The following is a 20948-nucleotide window of genomic DNA, read 5'->3' on the forward strand; positions in this document are numbered from 1 at the left end:
GATTTCTAACTGTGGCAATAAGTGATGGGTTGTTGGAATCTACTGATTTTTCCTGCATTTTCTGTTTATGTAGGCTTATCAGTTAACTCCTCCACTGAGAAAAGAAGAAAGTATATGTAATCCGAAGCAGATGGGATTATGCTAGTTGGGAAGATTCTTCAAGATAGGCAGTTTTCCAGTATAGACCTTGTTAAATCAGTGCAGCGAGTTATTACTAAGGGAGGGTTATTGCTTAACCTGAAATGATAAAAAAATATTGTGAGTTTGGTACTTTTTTTAGGGTTGGCAAGACATGGCCAACTCTGATGTATCTGTGTAGAAATTACCCAGTTCCTCTAAAAGCCTGTGTAAAAATCGTTAGTACTTATTAGAAGTGTGTACTGTGAACCCGGAAAGAAGTGAGCTTTATTCCTGTGGCATGCTCTCATAATGTCAACGCTGTGTTCATGTAAACCGCTTGAATCAGCTTTCTCATTGTCTGAATACTCTTCCCACTGCTGTTGTGTTGTCAAAATGTGGTGTAAGAACTCCTTCCTGAAATAACATGCTCGTGGCTGCTCTGACTGTGAATGCTACCACATTACATTTTTAGGCTGGAAAGATGAGGTCGGGAAAGAGATATGTTATGGCAAGGATGGGAGGAGTCCATTAAAATGTGCCATTTTGATGCTCCTTAGTCATATTTGTGGTTAGATTATTGTAGGCCTGGGAAGAGTGTGGTGCTTAAAATGCCAGATAATAGGTTAGAGGGCTGTGGGAGGTTGATCATGATATCTCAGGGAAATACGTGACCCTGTGAGTTCACGGTCTCCTCAGTAATCTACCTGCCTGAATGCCCTAAGCTGTTCCTGCTTCTGAGACTTGGAGAAACAGATTCTGCAGCCTCCTCTGGCATTTCATTGTACTGTTTTATAATGCCTATTTGAGAAAATCTTCTTACTAATTACCATAATCCCCACCTCCTTCAGATTTACTTTTCTTTGCCCTTAAGCTTACTGATTCATCCTGAATGTTTTCTTAATAGTTTCTTTTTTCCTTTTTTTTTTTTTTTAACTCTTAGACCTATTTTTTCTAACTGTTGAGTAATTTTTGTGGTTTTACATTCTCACTGACTTCTGTATCCTCAACTTTTAAAAAGTGGAGCAGGACAAGGTACTGTTGGAAGATTGGAGCAGCGTTGCACATGACAGTAGATCATTGTTTGAAAGATGGTTCTGAAATTTTCGTGTTTTTGTGCAGCTTCTTTTTTTCCCTTTAAGCTTCTACATGTCACGTAATTTTTGAATATCTCTTAATCTTTCATGGAATTAATATATGAAATTCCTTTTCTGCCATTAAAGGAAAATTTTACTGCTATAAAGGTAATTTCTTGCTTTATTTTTTATACTGTTGTATTTCAAAAATTTTATGTCAGTTTGATTAAATGGCTTTCGATTGATTACTTGCATGTGTCATATGGTGAGTTTTCTGTCATTTGCTTTCTTTTGACTGTAACGATGATCTGGTTCTAGCATTTGTAAGGTAAATTGTACCTGTGTTTTGCACCATTTCTCAGACCTTCAAGATCTGATAGATCTACTGAATCATGATGGGCATATTAAATATTACTCTGTTTAATTTTGTGTTCAGCATATTGTAAATTTTATTTCCTTGATAAACCATGTTCACTCTTAACAGTCAAAATTGTGATTATTCAGAACACCAACTCCTGCACAGTGTTGGTTAGTGGATATTTCAGTGCCCTTCTTTTCCGGTTGCCTCATGAGCGCCATGTTGCAGAGAGATTGTTTTTCCCAAGTATATCTGATTAACAGTGGTGTGTGTATTTTGGAAGGTTATTGAAGAAATTGAAGAAATGATGCAGGAATCTCCAGACCCAGAAGATGACGAGACACCCACGCAGTCAGATCGGCTGTCGATGCTGTCCCAGGAAATCCAGACTCTTAAGAGGTCCAGTACTAGCAGTTATGAAGAGAGTAAGACACCCTCCTTCAATCCATGCTCTTTAGACTTCCTGTGCATCTCAAACCATCTCCAGAAAGCTTTCACTCCAAAGGCTAAGTTATGCACCCTTCTTCAGCCCTCTAGTAATACTCGGGCATATCTTTATCATTGCTTAGGGACTTTGTCACATTCACCTTTGAATCCTGTACTAGTCGGCTTGGGCTGTGTAACGAAGTACCACATGCCAGGGGCTTAAACAACGGGAATTTATCCTCTCAGAGGTCTGGAGGCTAGAGGTTCAAGATGAAGGTGTTGGCAGGTTTGGTTTCTTCTGGGGTCTCTCTCCTTGGCTTGTAGATGTCTTCTCTCTGTCCTCCCGTGGTCTTCTCTTTGCATGTATCTCTGTCCTAATCTTGTCATTTTATAAGGACACCACTCACACTGGATTAGAGCCCACCCTAACAACCTCATTTTAACTTAATTATCTTTGTAAAGACCCCATCTCCAAATACAGTCACATTCTGAGGTCCTGGGTATTGGGACTTGAGTGACATCATAGCCTCACATGAGGAGAAGTGCTGAGAAAAATCTGAAGTGGGTTTTAGGGAGTAGGCCTTCCTTCTTTCTTCCCAATCTTCAAAAAAATTCACACATTGGGCCATATGTGATTAAATATGTATTTAGTTTAATTGTTTCAAATCGACTTCTGTCTTTTGAAGTGTGCTAGAACCCTGCTAAGTTGCTTGCAGTTTCTTGTCAGCAGGTAGTTTGGGTACTCTCCCTCAGCTTTTGTGTTTGTTCTGTTTCTTGTTCAAGCTTTTTTTAGTCTTGACTGGAGTGCTGTTGGTGGGATGATTGAGTTAGACAAGTAAAGAATGTTGTTACACTTCTCAGCCTCTTGAGAAGTAACTTTGCTACCTACCTCTGCTCAGTCCTGCCCACCAGAAGTTTGAGGATTATGAGAAGATTGTGAACAGTTTCATTGCTTAGAGTATGGTGTCTGCTCTTTTGGCATGAAACCGCCTGTTGTGCTCGTCTCCCGAAATATTTTTGTCTTAGTATCTGCTGTGCTTTGCTTCTGGCCGCAGGAGTAAAAAGGCTCTCGGTATCTGAATTAAATGAGCTACTGGAAGAAATTGAGACTGCCATCAAGGAATACTCCGAGGAGCTGGTGCAGCAGCTGGCCCTGCGAGATGAACTGGAGTTCGAAAAGGAAGTGAAAAACAGCTTCATTTCTGTTCTCATTGAAGTGCAGAACAAACAGAAAGAGCACAAAGAAACAGCCAAAAAGAAAAAGAAACTCAAGAACGGCAGCTCTCAGAATGGGAAGAACGAGAGAAGTCATATGCCCGGCACAGTAAGTGGTGTTTTGCAGGAGTCCTTGAGCACTTGGAAGCTGCTCCCGTGGTGGTCCCAGCGCTCCAGGCCCCAGGCAGGCAGGCGGCGCCTACGCATGCGAGTGCTTCTCACCGCGGCGCCCACAGGTTCTGGTGGAGAATGCCACTGTGCTCAGCAGTTTCAGAAAGGGGTTCTCTGGGTGAGGACACAGTGGTTTTCTGGGTATGGTCAGGGGAGAAGTAAGTGGAAGGAGGAGGAGGAAGAAAGAAGGAGGGTGTCTTAAAAGTATCAAAGCATTAACGGTGATTATTTATGTTTGGCTGGTGGGCGTATGAATGGTATTATTTTCTTATTTTTGCTCATCTTGCAGGAGTCGTATAATAAACAATTAAAAGGGGGTGCCTGTGAGGGTTGCTGAACTGTGCTGAGCCTGAAAGCACAGACTGATTCGCAGTCAGATTCCTCCTGATTTATCAGTGAAGTTGGAACATGAAGGCATTGGAGGCAGTTATGTGACATCAGCCATTTGCCTGAGTGTTTGGCAGATTAGAATATTTCTGACTGGGGACGAAAAAGTTGAGAATATGTGCATCTTTGACTCTTCATGTAAAATTTCTTGTTTTCTGCTTTTTCAGTTTTCTTAAGTGGTCCTCTTAATTTCACGTGATTAAAATCCATAAACATTAATTTTATGAGATGTGTTTCTTTATTGGTCTTAGGGCCATTTCATTTTTTTTTTGATCATTTGAGACCTTATATGTTGCCACCTTCGTATTATTTGTGTGTGAAGAAATGTCAGTTTTGTTTTTTTGGACTATAATGGTTGTCCAGAGGGATCCATTTTTCTAAGAGGAATGTCCCTTTTTCATTCTTGATACTGATAACCTGGTAACACGAATTATCACAAACTAGCTATTATGGTTTGTAATAATGTAAGTTCTGCCTTTAAGTCTTGATTTGTTTTTTTCTAAAGAATACTTATATCAGAGAAGTAGTTCTCACTAACCAGCCTCTCATGGAATCCAGGAAAGAGAATGCAGTTCTGGGTTGCTGGGTCACCAATGAGCAGTTGATACAAACAAAGAGATCTCGCCGTTTAGCCCATTCATTGTCTGCTTGGGCCTGTGAGTAAATACATGGTCTTAGTGTGATGTCCACTTGTGTATAGAAAGGACATAGCTTCAAAACATTTGTTTGAATATACAATTCTGGAAAGTGCGCTTTAAATTTCTGGAGCAAAATTTGGATGTCATATTTTTAAAAAAATTGCACCTTTAACTTGCCCTATTATACAAGTGTGATTAAATGAAATGCTTAGTTAAAAAGTCATAGCGTGGTTGGTAATTTCTGTCTGTCTGCTTTTAGGAATTACATGTAAACCCTCCATTTATTGGTGTTAACACTTGGCTGAGGAAAATAAATTTGTCCCTAGAGGGGTTTAAAGGCTTCTTTTTGTAACTCCTATATAAAAAGGGTTAGAGTGGATTCACTGTGTAATTGTACATGGCATTTATATTGAGAAATGGATTTGGCAAGGCAAGATTTAGCTCTTACTCGAACCTTTATGAGTCATGAAATAGATTCATAGTAAAAGTCCGTTTTTTCACAGTATGTGGACCTGCGAAGTTGCTTCTCGAGTCCTGATCTACTATTTGTAACAAAACCTTTAATCAGGTTACTGATGGCCTTGCTGAGCTCATGGTACTGGTTCCCTCTAAGCTGGAGAAAGACCATCCCATCTGTGACTCAAGGAGCCTGAAACCTATGATTCTGAAAATAGTGGTGGGTGGCTCAAAAGAACCTTAAAGTGAAGTGGCCAACTGGATAAACAGATTGCAAAGGATAGTACCTTGTTAGACACTTTATAGAACACGTGGTTTGGGCAGAGCCTGATCTCTAAGAGTTAGTTATCAGTGACTCAAATTTCTAAAAATTGGTGACTTTCTTACAGATACCATGTATTACCTGCTTTCTAACAACATTGGTCACTTTTTTCTTTTTGCCTTAGATATTTTTGTTTTATTAGCAGGACGTGGTTTTCTTTCCTTAAGCATGGAGTAGCCTTCCTTCCATTTTTCCTTAAACATGTTTCACTGAAACAAAACATCAGTTTGTAGTTGGTATAACCCTCTATCCATGTTTGCTAGCTGTTCACTTTGGTCCAAAGATACTGCAATGAAATATCTGGGTGGGAATACAGCAGAGTTAAACTATTTAGGTGTTAATTTTGGAGACATTTTGTTTCATACATTTTCTGTAGGGAAAAAAAAATTGGGGGCTGAGGGATGCTATTTAGATTGAGCACTAGACAGTTTTGGGGAGACAATTGGGGAGGGGCATAGAAATACTATTAAATATAAAGTATTGAGTATCTTATACAAGTGAAATCTTATCTTGCTTTGTTTTAATTTTTAAAATCTGCATGTTGGATAAGACAAAGAAATATCCATTCATTCAGCAAATGAATGACTAGGAGTGTAAGAAAGAAAGACTAGACAGCGTAATTTCTGGTAGTAATAAATGCCACCAAGACAATAAAAGGCTGGGTAAGGCAGTCGGTAGCAAAGCTGCCGGAGAGCTGTTTTCTGTAGGGTGGTCACTATGTCACTGCTCCTCCTGATGGGCAAGGTCGGTTGTCCTGTCCTTTTCCAGGTCTCTGTTTGGAGAGGAGGTTAGAGGATGGTTCTTCTCTTTAGGAAATGAGACTTAAGCGAGCAGAAAACTGTATCTCCTATGTCCTGTTGTTCAGCATCAGGAGAAAGAGAGCGGTGGGAGTGGAGATTGGAATGGTTGACGGGTACTGTCTGTTAATCACTATGATAACCTGTGTGCATTTCTTTGAACTGACTGTGCTCTTTGGGCCTTGGTGCTTTTATATGTGCTCTTTCCTTTTCTGGAGAGCCCCGCTTTTCCTGTTTCCCCCAGTCCACTTGGAGGACTTTTTTTTTTTTTTTTTTTAAGTCGACCTTCAAGCATTGTCTTCCTTTCTTAGAGCCTTCCTCGGTGACTCTTCCTCCAATGCAGAATTGACTAGTCTCTCCTTTTGGGCTTAGTATTATTCCTTGTGACTATTTCTTTTGTCACGGTCACACAGGACTGCAGGTTTTTTTTGTTTTCACGTCTGTCTCTGTCAGGTTCCCTAAGGATAGGAAATGTAACTTTATCTTCTTTTATATCCTTAAGTGTAACATTAAGTACTCATTTTTCTGCTGAATAAATGTGTGAAAGAAAGATAAACTTGCAAATCTGTATTTCTGCCTTGGAATTTTCTGTCAGGCGTCAAACCCATGGAGGCTGAGTAGCCTATTGATTAAGAACTTTGGGGGAAGAGCTGTGTTTGAATCCTCCTGTCACTGAGTACATCTCCCTTTGAGTTTTGGGAGGACTCAATGAAATAATGTGTGTTAAGACTAGCATATATCCTGAGTAAATGCTAGTTATTATATGTCCAACTGCCTACTAGCTAGTTGTCTCTGGCATTTATCAAACTAAAGTTACCATTTTCCTAAGGTTGAATGTAGTTCTTATATATTTTTCTTTTGGTTAGTGGAACAGTCTACTCATTCACTGATATCCGTGGAATTTCTGAGTCAAAGGATATACAGTTTTGGAGCGTTTTCCACGACCAACTTTTCAAATTGTTCTACAGAAATGAACCTAGTAATAGTGTGAGTGAGCGACCATTTCCCCACACTTCCAGCCAACAACGGATATTATTAGCCTTTCGATCTTTTGTTGATCTGAAAGGCAAATAATGGTTTGATCCGTTGACTTCTGTATTCTCTTGTGAGTTGCCTATTAAGTCATAGAAGAGATGTTTTTCATATTTATGAGGTACACATACTTTTAATCTCATAGTATCATAATTTATCATCATCAGCCTTCCCAAAGGCTCATTCACATTGTTTCATTGTTCAGCATGTCACCTAATTTTTGCTACTTTGCGCATCACGTAATGCCTGTTTGTTGAATTGAAACTTCACTATAAAGGAGATACAATCCCAGAGGATTTGGAGTTGTCATATTTGAATTATTGTTCTATCAGGTGGTCTTTTAAATTTTTTTTGCCAATCTTCTGTTTGTATTGAATAGAGTCACAGATTATTGAATTTCAGTGGCAGTTCCCATGAGTACAAGAACAAGTCCAAGTATACCAGTTACGTTTTATTTTTAAAATTTTATTTTTAAAAAGTATTTATTTATTTTGAGAGAGAGAGTGGGTGGGAGAGAGAGACCGAGAGAGAGGGAGAGTGAGCGAACCCCAAGCAGGCTCCACACTGTCAGTGCAGAGCCCGATGTGGGGCTTGAACTCATGAACTGTGAGATCATGACCGAGCTGAAATCAAGAGTCAGATACTCAACTGGCTGAGCCACCCAGGCGTCCCACTGGGTATGTTTTAATTTAGCAGTGGTTGTCACCTAGAGTTACCTGAAGTTGTAAAGATGTTAATGAGTACTCGCTTGGCATCATACCTCAGCGTATGGATGAAATGGCCATATTTCCTCCTTTAGAATCCAGTAATGTTTTTAAATTAAAAGTCACATGTAAGGTTATGTATTCTAAGTCTAGGGTTGCGAAGATAGGAATGAATAGTTTTCTGTTTGCCATAATCACATTGAACTTTCGAGAGCGAGTTCTCATGTGTTGGACTTAGCACCAGCAAAAATGTATAATTGCTTCAGTATAACCCGAAGAAGTTTATTTTGAAAACTCGTGGGGTATTAGGAATCAGTAAGTCTGTTGTGAAAAGAATCATGTTGCCCTGGTTTATTGCTTTTGGGGGTCGAGGAGATAACTGCTTCAAGATGGGGGACAGCTAGGGCTTGGATGATAGATACTCTTTCTTATATCTTTCTTTCACAGATGCATTGCTCTGTATTTATGACTCATTTAGCTCAGATTATGATGAATAGTCAAATCTATTTTGTTTCTCTTTTGCATGCAAAAATGCACCAGTAATAGTTTTCATTTAATCTTCACCAAAGCTGACTTTAAGGTAAGAGAAATTTATTTTCATTTAGATAGCTCCTATTAGATTGTTCTGAAGTTATTCCAAATTGTGCTAGCTCTTAGCTTAGAAGGATCTGTTCTGATACACCTACTTGAATTTGGGGCTTTTGTTTATAATAAGGTACAACTAGCTTTTTTTCTTCCCTTTTTCCTTCTTTCTAATTTGGAATTTTTATTTTATTTTTTTATTTTACGTTTATTTATTTTTGAGACAGAGCATGAACGGGGAGGGTCAGAGAGAGAGGGAGACACAGAATCGGAAGCAGGCTCCAGGCTCTGAGCCATCAGCCCAGAGCCCGAGGCGGGGCTCGAACTCACGGACCGTGAGATCGTGACCTGAGCCGAAGTCGGATGCTTAACCGACTGAGCCACCCAGGCGCCCCTCTAATTTGGAATTTTTAAATTTCACATTTGCTAAGATGATATAGACTGAGGATTGACAAGGCAAACTACTGCCGGAAGGCCAGATTGGCCCTCTATCTGTTTTATAAATAAAGTTTTATTGGAATGCAGCCATGTCCATTCATTTCCATATGGTCTATGGCTGCTTTGGTGTTACAAGGACAGAACGGGATAGTTGTGACAGAGACTGTGTGGACTGTAAACTTAAAATATTAACTCTCTGGCCCTTTATAGGAAAAGTTGGCCAACTCCTGATTTAGACTAAAATTTAGTAAAATTAAAAATTTGAAGAAAAAAAGATGCAAACTCCATTTAAGTGAGTTTGTATAAAAAGATCACTATACTGTGACTAAAATTTATTATAAAATGTAACCTTATTTTATCTGTGTGTGTTGAGTTACTCCTTTCCTCAGAGCCCCATCCAGCAGCCTGAGTTGTGCCTACATGTGGTGATGCCTTGACCAGTCCATCTCCAAGCCACATGCCTAAGGCAACCTGCCTAGCAATAGACCTTTGTGTCAGATTCCCAGTGGCTAAGTGAAGAGAGCCAGCGGGTAGACCAGTTGTCCTCTAGATTTGGGGCCAAATGAAAAACTTAAAAATGTTGGCAGTCCTCTGGGTACATTGTATTTATAGACAGCAATAAATAGTAGTTTAAAGAAGATAGAAGAGAAATGGAAAAAGGACTGATTCCCTTCCCCCACTTTTTCTAAGTAGTGGTACTTGAGAAGATAAAGTCTACCCTATATATGTGAATGTAAATATTAACATATTTTTGGCAGTAATTTGTTGGTTATATTTGATAGCATTTCTCTGCAAATTTCTTGTTTCTTTTTTAAAGTATAGTTGACACAAGGTTACGTTAGTGGCAGGTGTATAGCATAGTGATTTGGCAACTCTGTACATTATGCTATGCTCATCACAAGTGTAGCTCCCATCTGTCACCATACAATGCTATTACAAGAACACTGATTATATTCCCTATGATGTACCTTTCATCCCCGTAACTTATTCATTCCATAACTGGAGACCTGTACCTCCCACTCACCTTCACCCATTTGCACCCCCATTCCCCTGGCAACTACCAATTTGTTCTCTGTATTTATGGGTCTGTTTCTGGTGTTTGTTTATTGTTCATTTATATTTAGATTCCATATAGAAGTGAAATAATATGGTATTTGTAGGACTTACTCATGTAGCATAATACCCTCTAGGGCCATCCATGCTGTTGCAAAGGGTAAGAACTCATTTTTTTTTTTTATGACTGAGTAATATTCCATCACGTGTGTATTGATGGACATATCTTGACTATTGTAAATAATTCTGCAGTAAATATAGGTGGTGCATATATCTTTACGAATTGGTGTTTTTGTTTCCCTTGGGATCCAGTCAGTAGTGGATCATATGGTATTACTATTTTTAATTTTTTAAGGAGTCTCCATATTTTTTTTCACGGTGGTTGCACCAATTTACATTCCCATTAACAGTGCATGAGGGTTCTCTTTCCTCCACATTCTCGCCAACACTTATTTCTTGACTTTTTTGATACCAGCCATTCTGACAGGCATGAGGTGATATCTCATTATGGTTTTGATTTGTATTTTCTTGATGGTTAGTGATGTTTGAGCATCTTTTCATGTTTCTGTTGGCCTTCTATATGTCTTCTTTGGAAAAGTGTCTACTTAGGTCCTCTGCCCATTAAAATTTTTTTTTTTGTGTATGTTTGAGACAGAGAGTGTGAGCGGGGGAGGGGCAGAGAGAGAGGGAGACACAGAATCCAAAGTGGGCTGCAGGCTCTGAGCTGTCAGCACAGAGCCCGACACAGGGCTTGAACTCACAAACCCACAAGATCATGACCTGAGCTGAAGTCAGATGCTTAACTGACTGAGCCACCCAGGTGCCCCTATTTCTGGGCTTTCTAACTAGTTCTGTTGATCTGTATAACCATTTTTGTGCCAGTACCATACTATTTGATTATTAGTTTTGTAGTATATCTTGATATACGGGATTGTGATACCTCCAGCTTTGTTCTTTTTCAAGATTGCTTTGACTATTCAGGTCTTTTGTGGTTCCATACACATTTTAGGATTATTTGTTCTAGTTCTGTAAAAAATATTACTGGTATTTGGATAGGGATTGTGCTGAATCTGTAGATTGCTTTGGGTATTGTGGACATTTTAACAGTATTGATTCATCCAATCCATGAACATCTTTCTCATGGTATATCTTTCCGTTTGTTTGTGTTGTCTTTAATTTCTTTCGTCAGTGTTTTATATAAGTTCTCAGAGTACAGGTCTTTCATCTCCTTGGTTAAATTTATTCCTAGGTAATCTATTCTTTTTGATGCAGTTGAAAATTGGATTGTTTTCTTTATTTCTCTTCTGCTACTTTGTATTAGTGTACAAAAATACAACAGATTTCTGTGTATTAATTTTATATCCTGAAACTTTACCGAACCCATTATTCTAGTATTCTGGTAGTCTTAAGAGTTTTGTAGATATACTAACATGCATTTGCAAATAGAGTTTAACTTCTTCCTTACCTATTTGGATGCCTTTTATGTCTTGTCTGATTGCTGTGGCTAGCGTTTCCAGTATTGTGTTGAATAAAAGTGGCAAAAGAGGACCTTGTCATGTTCCTAAAGCTTTTCCTTAAGAGTATTATGTTAGCTGTGGGTTTGTCATCTATGGCCTTTATTAGGTTGAGGTACATTCCTTCTTAAACCCACTCTATTGAGAGTTTTTATCATAAACACCTGTTGAGTTTTGTCAGATGCTTTTTCCTGCATCTGTTGAGATGATCATATGGTTTTTATCTTTCATGTTGTTAATGTGATACATCACTTTGATTGATTTGTGAATATTGAACCATCCTTGCATCCCTGCAATGAATCCCACTTAATTAAGGTGAGTGATTCTTTTAATGTATTGTGGAATTTGGTTTGCTAATATTATGTTGGGGATTTTTGCATAAATGCTCATTAGGAATATTGGCTTGTAGTTTTCTTTTTTTTGGAGTGTCTTTGGTTTTGGGGTAATGCTGGCTCATAGAATGAATTTGGAAGCTTTCCCTCCTCTCTTTTTTTTTTTTTTTTTTTAATAGTTTGAAGAGGATAGGTATCAACTCTAAATGTTTGGTAAGATTCACCTGTGAATCCATCTGGTTCTGGACTTTTTGTTTGTTGAGAGTTTCTGATTACTGATTAAGTTTTGTTATTAGTAATCAGCCTGTTCACATTTTCTATTCCTTCCTGATTTAGTTTTGGAAGATTGTATGTTTTTAGGGATTTATCCATCTCTTCTAAGTTGTCCAGTTTGTTAGCATATAATTTTTGATAGTTTCTTATAGTCTTTTGTATTTTTCCTTATTATAATAAGTATTCCTAAAAAATTAGCATTAGGGCCATAAAATGGAAGGTCAGTGTAGGATGGAGAGAAACTTGGATGTGTATTATTTATTGTTTTAATACTGCACACCTAAGAATTATTAATTAGTTTAGATGTAGAACACATTTATTTTATGAGAAATAGTTTTGCCTAGACAAATGTATGTCGCTACCAGTTTTTGTTAATCATTATCTACTATTGATTTTTTGCAACTGTCTTTTGGTGACTGGTAATAGTGAGCTTTCATGACACAGCAGTTAACTTAGTAAAAATCAGGAGTCTATTCTTGACTCCTTATGCCTTGGAGAGGTTTGCTAATTGTTTGTTAATATAACAGAAATTCACATAAAGCCTTGATATGCCAGGAAATTGTATTCTTTCTTTTTTCTTCCAAGATTTTGTTTAATTCCAGTTAGTTAACATATAGTGTAGTATTAGTTTCAGGAGAATTTAGTGATTCATCACTTACATATAACACCCAATGCTCATCACAAGTGCCTTCCTTAATGCCCATCACCCATTTAGTCCATTCCCCTACCAACCTCCTGTCCACCAACTGTCAGTTTGTTCTCTATAGTAAGGGTCTCTTGGGGATCCTGGGTGACTCAGTCAGTTAAGCATCCAGCTCTTGATTTAGGCTCAGGTCATGATCTGACCGTTTGTGAGACTGAGGCCTGCATCAGTCTCTGTGCTGACAGTGCAGAGCCTGCTTGGGATTCTCTCTCTCTGTCTCTCTCTGACCCTCCTGCCTGTGGTCATGCCCTCTCTCTCTCTCTCTCTCTCTCAAAATAAATAAACTTAAAAAAAAGTCTCTTATGGTTTGCCTTCCCTCTCTGTTTTTATCTTATTTTACTTTTCCTTCCCTTCCCCTATGTTCATCTGTTTTGTTTCTGAAATTCCACATATGAGTGAAATCATATGGTATTTGTCTTTCTCTGATTGACTTACCTTGCTTAGCATAATACACTCTAGTTCTGTCTATGTCATTGCAAATGGCAAGATTTCATTCTTTTTGATCGCTGAGTAATATTCCATTGTGTATGTATATATACACACCACATTTTCTTTATTCATTCATCAGTCAGTGGACATTTGGCCTCTTTCCATGATTTGGCTATTGTTGACAGTGCTGCTATAAACATTGGGGTGCATGTGCCCCTTTGAATCAGTATTTTTATATCCTTTGGGTAAATACCTAGTAGTGCAGTTAATTCGACACCCAAAAAATTAATATTCCAGTTAAGAAATGGGCAGAATATATGAACAGATATTTCCCCCAAGAAGACATACAAATGGCTGACAGACACATGAAAAATGCTCAGCATCACTCATCATCAGGGAGATACAAATCAAAACCACAATGAGATACCTGTCAGAATGGCTAACATTAACAACGCAGGAAACAATAGATGTTGATGTGGATTCAGAGAAAGGGGAACCCTCCCACACTGTTGGTAGGAGTGCAAACTGATGCAGCCACTCTGAAAACAGTGTGGAGGTTTCTCAGAAAGTTAAAGATAGAGCTACCCTATGACCCCGCAATTGCACTACTAGTTATTTACCTTATTATATACTTAGGGTATTCGTAAGTATCAGGAAATAATGTATAAAATTAGCAGGGTTAATTATTTTACCCTAGCTTCAGTAGCTTTGAAAATTTTTGCCAACACTTAATTACCATATTAATATTAAATTACTTAAAAATTTAAAAAGATCTTCAAATAGAAAAAATTAAATTGATACTGTTCCATTTAACTCCTAACTTAGAAAATCTTCATACCATACCTTTCTGTTCTGAGAGTGAAATTCCAAAATAATAGTGTAATATTCAAGACATTTTCAAATATTTATCTGCTTTGGTTTAGTTCATATTTTCTAATTTACTTGGATCTGCTTTTTCTCTACAGAAAGTTTTTCAGTATAATTTGCATTTATAACTGCTTTGTAATTCACATGAAAACTATTTGATTTGAGGGGCACCTGGGTGGCTCAGTCAGTTGAGTCTACAACTCTTGATTTCTGCTCAGGTCATTATCCTGGGGTTGTGGCATCGAGCCCTGTGTCAGGCTCTGCGCTGGGCATGGAGTCTGCTTGGGATTCTCTCTCTCCCTCTGCCCCTCTCCCCTGCTTGCACGCTTACTCTCTCTCAAAAAAAAAATTAAAGAAAATATTTGATTTGAAGAAGTGTGAACATAAGCAGACTAAATTTTTACACCTTAGGTAATACCTTAATTATTTGAATATCTGTGCTTTCTAATTTTTTTTGCATGTAACTATTGCTTTCAATTCTGTTTTTCTTTTTTTTTTTTTTTTGAGACTTTATTTTTTATTTTTTTAAATTTACATCCAAATTAGTTAGCATCTAGTGCAACAATGATTTCAGGAGTAGATTCCTTAGTGCCCCTTACCCCTTTAGCTCATCTCCTCTCCCACAACCCCTCCTGTAACCCTCAGTTTGTTCTCCATATTTATGAGTCTCTTCTGTTTTGTCCCCCTCCCTGTTTTTATATTATTTTTGTTTCCCTTCCCTTATGTTCATCTGTTTTGTCTCTTAAAGTCCTCATATGAATGAAGTCATATGATTTTTGTCTTTCTCTGACTAATTTCACTTAGCATAATACCCTCCAGTTCCATGCATGTAGTTGCAAATGGCAAGATTTCATTCTTTTTAATTGCCAAAAAATACTCCATTGTGTGTGTGTGTGTGTGTGTGTGTATGTACATATATACATACACACACACACACACACACACACACACACACACATATATATATATATATATATATATATACCACATCTTCTTTGTCCATTCATCCATCGATGGACATTTGGGCTCTTTCCATGCTTTGGCTATTGTTGATAGTTCTGCTATAAACATGGGGGTGCATGTGTCCCTTCGAAACAGCATACCTGTATCCTTTGGATGAATGCGTAATAGCGCAATTGCTGGGTCATAGGGTAGTTCTATTTTTAGTTTTTTGAGGAACCTCCATACTGTTTTCCAGAGTGGCTGCACCAGCTTGCATTCCCATGAATTTTGTTTTTCTTATGTTTTGTGTTTTGATTATTTTAAGAATGTGAAATTAAAACTATTGTTCTAGAAGTTAATATTTGAAAATTTTGTCATTTAAACTTTGCAAATGATGTGATTTATAAGGAACAATAATTATGTTTGAATTTCACCTCCTTTTGAACCTCCTGAGTAAAAAGAATATTAAGTCAGAGCATAAGTTAGGATACGAGTCCGAAATAGATGAAAAGCATTTCTTAATTGCTTTTTCTAACCTTTTTTTCTGACACTGAGCTTCGAATTTGGGATTTTTAAAGATTTCCTGCTAGTTAGAGATCTGTGCCAGTGGGTGTCAGATGAGGCTTAGAGAAAAGTCTGATAGCAGGAATTAGTTTGAATTTCCTGGCCTCCTGGTTAGTTTCGCTCTTCCCTGTCTTGGATCCTGCTTTCTGTGAAATTAGTTAAACTGGTGAATGTGTGAAGAGAATGATTTGATATATTTAGGACTCCAGAGAAGGATTAACAGACCACATCGCTGTATCCGATTCTTGTTGTTTGTTGGTTTCCATAGTGTTTTCTAGCTCTTTTTTATTGTTCAGAAAGATCTTGAGTTACCCGCAAGTGTAACTTGTTTTCTGTTTAAGCTTTTTGGATGATTTGTATATTTAGTCATAGACAGTAGTGTGTTTTCTTTGTGTTGTCCTAAGTCCTTTAAGCTAGAGACTATAATCAGGAGTGTTTTATTTCACAGTGGCCATTTTATTTATATGAGGAGAACTTAGACTGCTCATTACTTATTCTGGAGAAAAGTAGAAAGGTGTGGTTACTTCTTTTTGGGAGCTGTGTCCCAAATGTTATTCTAGCCTTTTTAGAGGAATGTTTTGAATATTTTTGGATATCTGTATTTGCTGAATGCTTTGCTAAGTGATTCCCATGGACTCCTCACAACGACCCTATAGATTTTGTTCATATTTCTTTTGCTCACAGAACCCGTGTGCCCTGGCGCGATGATGTGCAGTTATGCAGAGACGCGTGCAAGGGACCCTTGGCCCTGTGTTCCTGCTTCTGAGCTGTACAGACATGCTGTCTGCGGGCTTGGGAATCTTGGCTCCTTTCTTCTTTCAGATTTTTATAATTTTTGTTTTTAATCTCCTATATCTTGTTTATACTTTGTTGCTCCTGGTTTTGTATGGGAAAAGATTCCAGAGAATGACTGATTTTGAGACTTAATACATACTCATGCCAGGGAAGGAAATGGTCATGAGGCAGTTGTGAGTGTTCTCATTGTAAATCATGTGAGTGGAGCCCCGTATTGAGTAAACTTCTTCCCCGTCCTTACTAGGTTACTTTGGCACTTTGTCAGCAGTGAGGGAAACAATAAAGTAAATACTGTAATGCTTAATCATTTTCCTGCTTATAAATGGGCTCATATAAAAAATTCCATTCTGAGAAGCGCATTTTACAGAGCTATTAACTCCTTTGTAAAAAATACGGTGGAAACAGATGGATAGATTGCAAAATAACTTGAGACTCCCAGCATCTTCCCTAGCTCTTCACTTTGAATTTGAACATTTGGATCCTTCAAATTTGGAAATGGTAGATAAAGTGGAAATAGGATTGAGCTTTCTGACATAACTTAATATTGCAGTTGTTTATTTCAATTAAACAAAAGTAAGACATCTTTAATGTCCTTTATGTCATTGAGCATTCCTAACCTTGAGGCTTCAGAAAGTGCTTTGACATGTCAGTAGTACTTTTGCCATGAGAAATGTTCAACAAAGAAATGCTTCTCTCCTTCTCTTCTTCCTCCCCCCACCCCCAATAAAATTTCAGCGTCAACAAAATCTTCCCCCTGGCCCAGTTTAGTACCAGAAGCACCTAATCACACCATGTCTGCTCTCAAGGTCATACATGTAGTGCTTCTAAATGAGGTGATGTTTACTAAAAAAGTAAATTTAATCTGTCTCTGAGGTTTTATCTTTTTAAAATTCATTTTGCCTTCCAGAAGAGTGTATTGTTTGGAATTTATAGGGCAATTGTAAAACCATCTATCGTGTGCTCTGTGGAGCTCGTTTCCTGTTTCTTCCTTGTCCCCTTGCCTGCTCTTTCTGTTCCTTGATCCTTCTAGTTCACTGATCTCCTGGCTGCTCTTTTGTTATCCTAGGGGCTTTGTATTTCTTAGTCACCCCATTGTTTTACAAACCTTGTCAACAAGATTATTTATCTTACTTTATTAATCTCACGTTGACTTCCTAGACCAGGTTCTTCAGTGGACTTTTTCAGGGCTCCGTTGTTGACTTCTTTGGCAGAAAACTTTCTATCTTGTCACGTCATCTTTCTTCTGTTCACCTTCAGATTATTTTTGCCTCTTAGCTCTTTTAAAAAATTTTTTTTCTCCTGCAAAAAGTCAAGAGAAAAAATTTGTCTCCTCATGATGTGGTTGTCACAGGCTCTAAGCTTCTTGGGCTGTGGTCTTAGAAGTGTTAAACTCTGGCTTAGCACACATCTATAAATGCCACTGCAGTAGATAACTCTGAATGTATCATCTGGGTGTGCAGTTCTGCCATTCTAGAGCACTTATAACCTTATGTGACCTGTCAGTCCTGTGCTGTTGTGTATGTGTGTTTTTGATTTTTGTGTGCCCTCTTAAAGAAACCATGTGGCAACTTGGTTGAGATAATTCGTAGGTTCATACAATTTACGGATAAGAGTGCTTTAAAAATGATATCATTTCATCACCTATTTTACTGGTGAGGAAACAGACCTCAGTGAGTTCAGGGACCGCCCTCACGTCAGACGTTAGTGGGAAGCCTGGGAGAGAATACCCATCTCTGCTTTCTAGTCCAGCACTTTTCGATCCAAGTTGACTCTTGAAAATTTTTCTCATTTCAAATACTTTTGATTAAGGTGTGATTCCTAGTTTCATCCCCATGTCGGAAGTACGTCACTGGCATAGGTAATCATTGCTAAAGAATTCTGTAATTTATGCCAGTGACCATCGATGAAGTGCCTCCTGCATGATGAGGATGCGTTTGTGCTTTGTTGGCATACAAAAGAAGTATCTGAGGTTATTTCTGCCCTCGATAATTTTGAGAACTTAGTTGAATTTATTAAAAATTAACCCAAACTTTCTTTTTTCTTTTTCTGCTCTTTCTTTATATCTTGTGCTTCACCCCCACCTTAAAACATATCTTGAATATCTACTCTTTTACTACTGTGAGACAAACATACGTTGGTCTCTAATTGTGTGTCAGGCATGAGTGTTTAGGATGCAGAGTCAATCCCAGCGTCCAGGGGCATGCTGCCTGTGGGCTGGGGATCCAGCTCACAAACCATGCAGTGCACGTTATGCAGTGATATTCTCAACCAGGCCAATTTTGCCTCCCTGTAAGGCATTAGGCAGCGTCTGAAAACATTTTTCCTTGTCACACTGGATGGGGTGGGGCAGTGCTACTAGCATTCTGAGTAGAGGCCAGTGAGGCTGTTCAACATCCCACAGAGCATCGGACTGCCCCCCGCCCCCCCACCCCGCCCAACCAACAACTACCTGACTCCAAATGTCAGTACTGTCAAGGTTGAGAAACCTAGGTATAGAGTGATCATTGCTCTATCCAAAACAGCTACCATGTTCTTGATGTGTTTAGTGCCTGGCACTGTCTCATGATACAGGTGTGGATACATTACTAGTGCCCCTGGGTTGGTTTGGGTGTCTGGGAAGGCTGAGTTGAATCTCGAGGACAAGAAGAAAGGACAGGAAAGGTAAGCAGAGGGAGTGGTGTGGGCAGACATCTAGAGGTGACAGGGCCATCTGGGGCCCTGCAGGTTGTTCGTTATGGCTAGACGTTGAGAGAGAATGCTGAAAGCAAGAGAGAGAGAGGGAAGAGAGAGGGAGAGAGGGAAGAGAGAGGGAGAGAGAGAGAGAGGGGGAGAGAGAGGGAGAGAGAGAAGGAACGGACCTCAAGAAGAGGGTGAGGAGGTAGCAAAGGAGAGCCTGGAAGTGGTAGCCTTGTATGTCATGCTAAGGCATTTGGGTCTTTATGTAAAGGCTGTAGGAAACCAAAAAGAGGTTTTAAGTGGATCATCACATGTTCAGATTTGTCTTTTGGAAGGGCAACTTCAGTGTTTCAAGGAGAACTAATTGGAAGGGAGCAACTAGAGATAAGAAATTGACTCAGAGGCTCTTGCACTCATTCAGGTAGGAAATGAGCCTAGAAGTTATAGTGGGGGTGGGAAAATGGTTGAATTTCAGAGATACAAGAGAGGTTGAATCTATCGATTGGGTACCAGGGAAGAGAGGATCAAGCGCCGGGTCACTGATCCCTGACTTGGGCAAGCGTAGCTAGAACACATGTACCCCTTCCCCAAAGGGAGATGTACAGGTCTGTCAACAGCAACCGCATCGGGCTTCAAGCCTGGCATCTTTGGGGAACACCTGCCCTTCCTGTTGGCGCTGGATGTAACCCCTGTGATGCAGAGGTGAACCTGCCGTGTTAGCACATCCACCCACAAAGATGGAGTGAGAACAGGGCCGCTGCGATAAAAACTTACGCGAAGGTGGGGAGAGAAATGCTCAGTAGCTACTATTTCACATCCTGTTGGAGAAGCATAACAGGACCCCTGCGCACTGGCTACAGAGCCAACTCTTCGGTCGGCCAGTTGGGCTGCTTTTGGTTCTGTTCTCAGAGAGGAACTCTTTTGTCCATTGTCCTTTGTGGCTCATCTGGGAGGGTGTATAATTCATGTTTCAGCTCAGATGTCACCTCCTCAGCTTTTATTTGACCTCCCGATGTAAAATAGGCAGCCAGTTTTTAATTGCCGTGTTGTAGCTATCAGCTGGACACACATTATCAGCAATGATCTAGTTCATTTACTTGTTTTACTTTTTGTGCCCCTTTTCTACTGGAATATCAGGTCTTGAACGGAGGAGGGGATTTGGTGGATGTGTTCATTTTGAGTCATTAATACCTGCAGTGTCTGGCTCACCATGTTTTTTGAAAGGATGGACAAATGAATGAGAAAGATACAGAATGCCGAAAAAGGAACAGGACTTAAAGAGTGGTGTGTGTGTGTGTGTGTGTGTGTGTGTGTGTGTGTGTGTGTGTGTGTGTGTTTCTTTTCTTTTCTTTTTTTTTTTTTTTTTTTTTTTACTTTTGGTGGGAGAGAGGAAGACGAGTTCAGTTTGGATGTAATGGGTTTTAGCAGTATTCAGGTAGAGATGTCCAGGAGGCCGCTGAACACACAAGTGACGCTCAGGAAGGAAGTTGTAGTATAAAACTGGCTAATGTTTACTGAACCCCTTCCTCAGTGCCAGGCGCTGTCCTCAGCCCTTTCCTGACCTTAGGAAAGTGGAGCTGTGTGTACATTTGTGGAAGCAGAAGTCTAAAACGGTGGAATGGGAACATTTGGAGAGTGTGCATGAGAAAAACAATAGGGACAGAATCCCAGGGGACACGGGGCATATGAGAGCCGAGCAGAGAAAGAGGCACCTCTCCAAAGGAGCCACCAGAGGGGCAGGGGGAGCTCAGGGAGAGGATGGCATGTAGGAATCCAGGGGAAGGGGTGCAGGGTGGAGAGCTCCCCGTCTGTCTCACAGGGATCTGAAAAGTGTCCGTGGACCTCAGGATCAGAGAAGTAACCTGGGGAGAGCTGTTTGAGGAAACCCTGGGGGAAGCAAATAGGTTGAGGGAGAATTTAGTACATGTGCCGCTGAAGTGAGCCCGAGGGTTGGAGAACTTAAAGTTGCCCCTGAGAATAAGCTGGTAGGAGGAAGAGTTTGAAAATGCAGCATGGGGAGGAGATGGCTGCTGTGTGATTCCGAGGGTTCGGTGGCGGGGTGAGAATTGATGGCAGCCAGA

General features: G+C 39.4%; 1 protein-coding gene across 3 annotated transcripts in view; it reads left to right on the forward strand.

Moving 5' to 3' along the window:
* Positions 1-20948, forward strand: part of FEZ2 (fasciculation and elongation protein zeta 2) — a 42957-nt gene that overhangs the window by 10866 nt on the left and 11143 nt on the right. For 2 of the 3 annotated variants that reach the window (XM_042982179.1, XM_042982181.1), the window contains exons 4-5: positions 1835-1976; positions 3033-3301. In XM_042982179.1, the coding sequence (XP_042838113.1) occupies positions 1835-1976; positions 3033-3301 (411 nt within the window). Of the gene's footprint in view, positions 1-1834; positions 1977-3032; positions 3302-4255; positions 4407-20948 lie in introns of all 3 variants that reach the window. The other variant, XM_042982180.1, reaches the window with a different exon arrangement.

Source organism: Panthera tigris, chromosome A3, assembly GCF_018350195.1.
Source record: "Panthera tigris isolate Pti1 chromosome A3, P.tigris_Pti1_mat1.1, whole genome shotgun sequence".
Taxonomy (NCBI): Eukaryota; Metazoa; Chordata; class Mammalia; order Carnivora; family Felidae; genus Panthera; species Panthera tigris.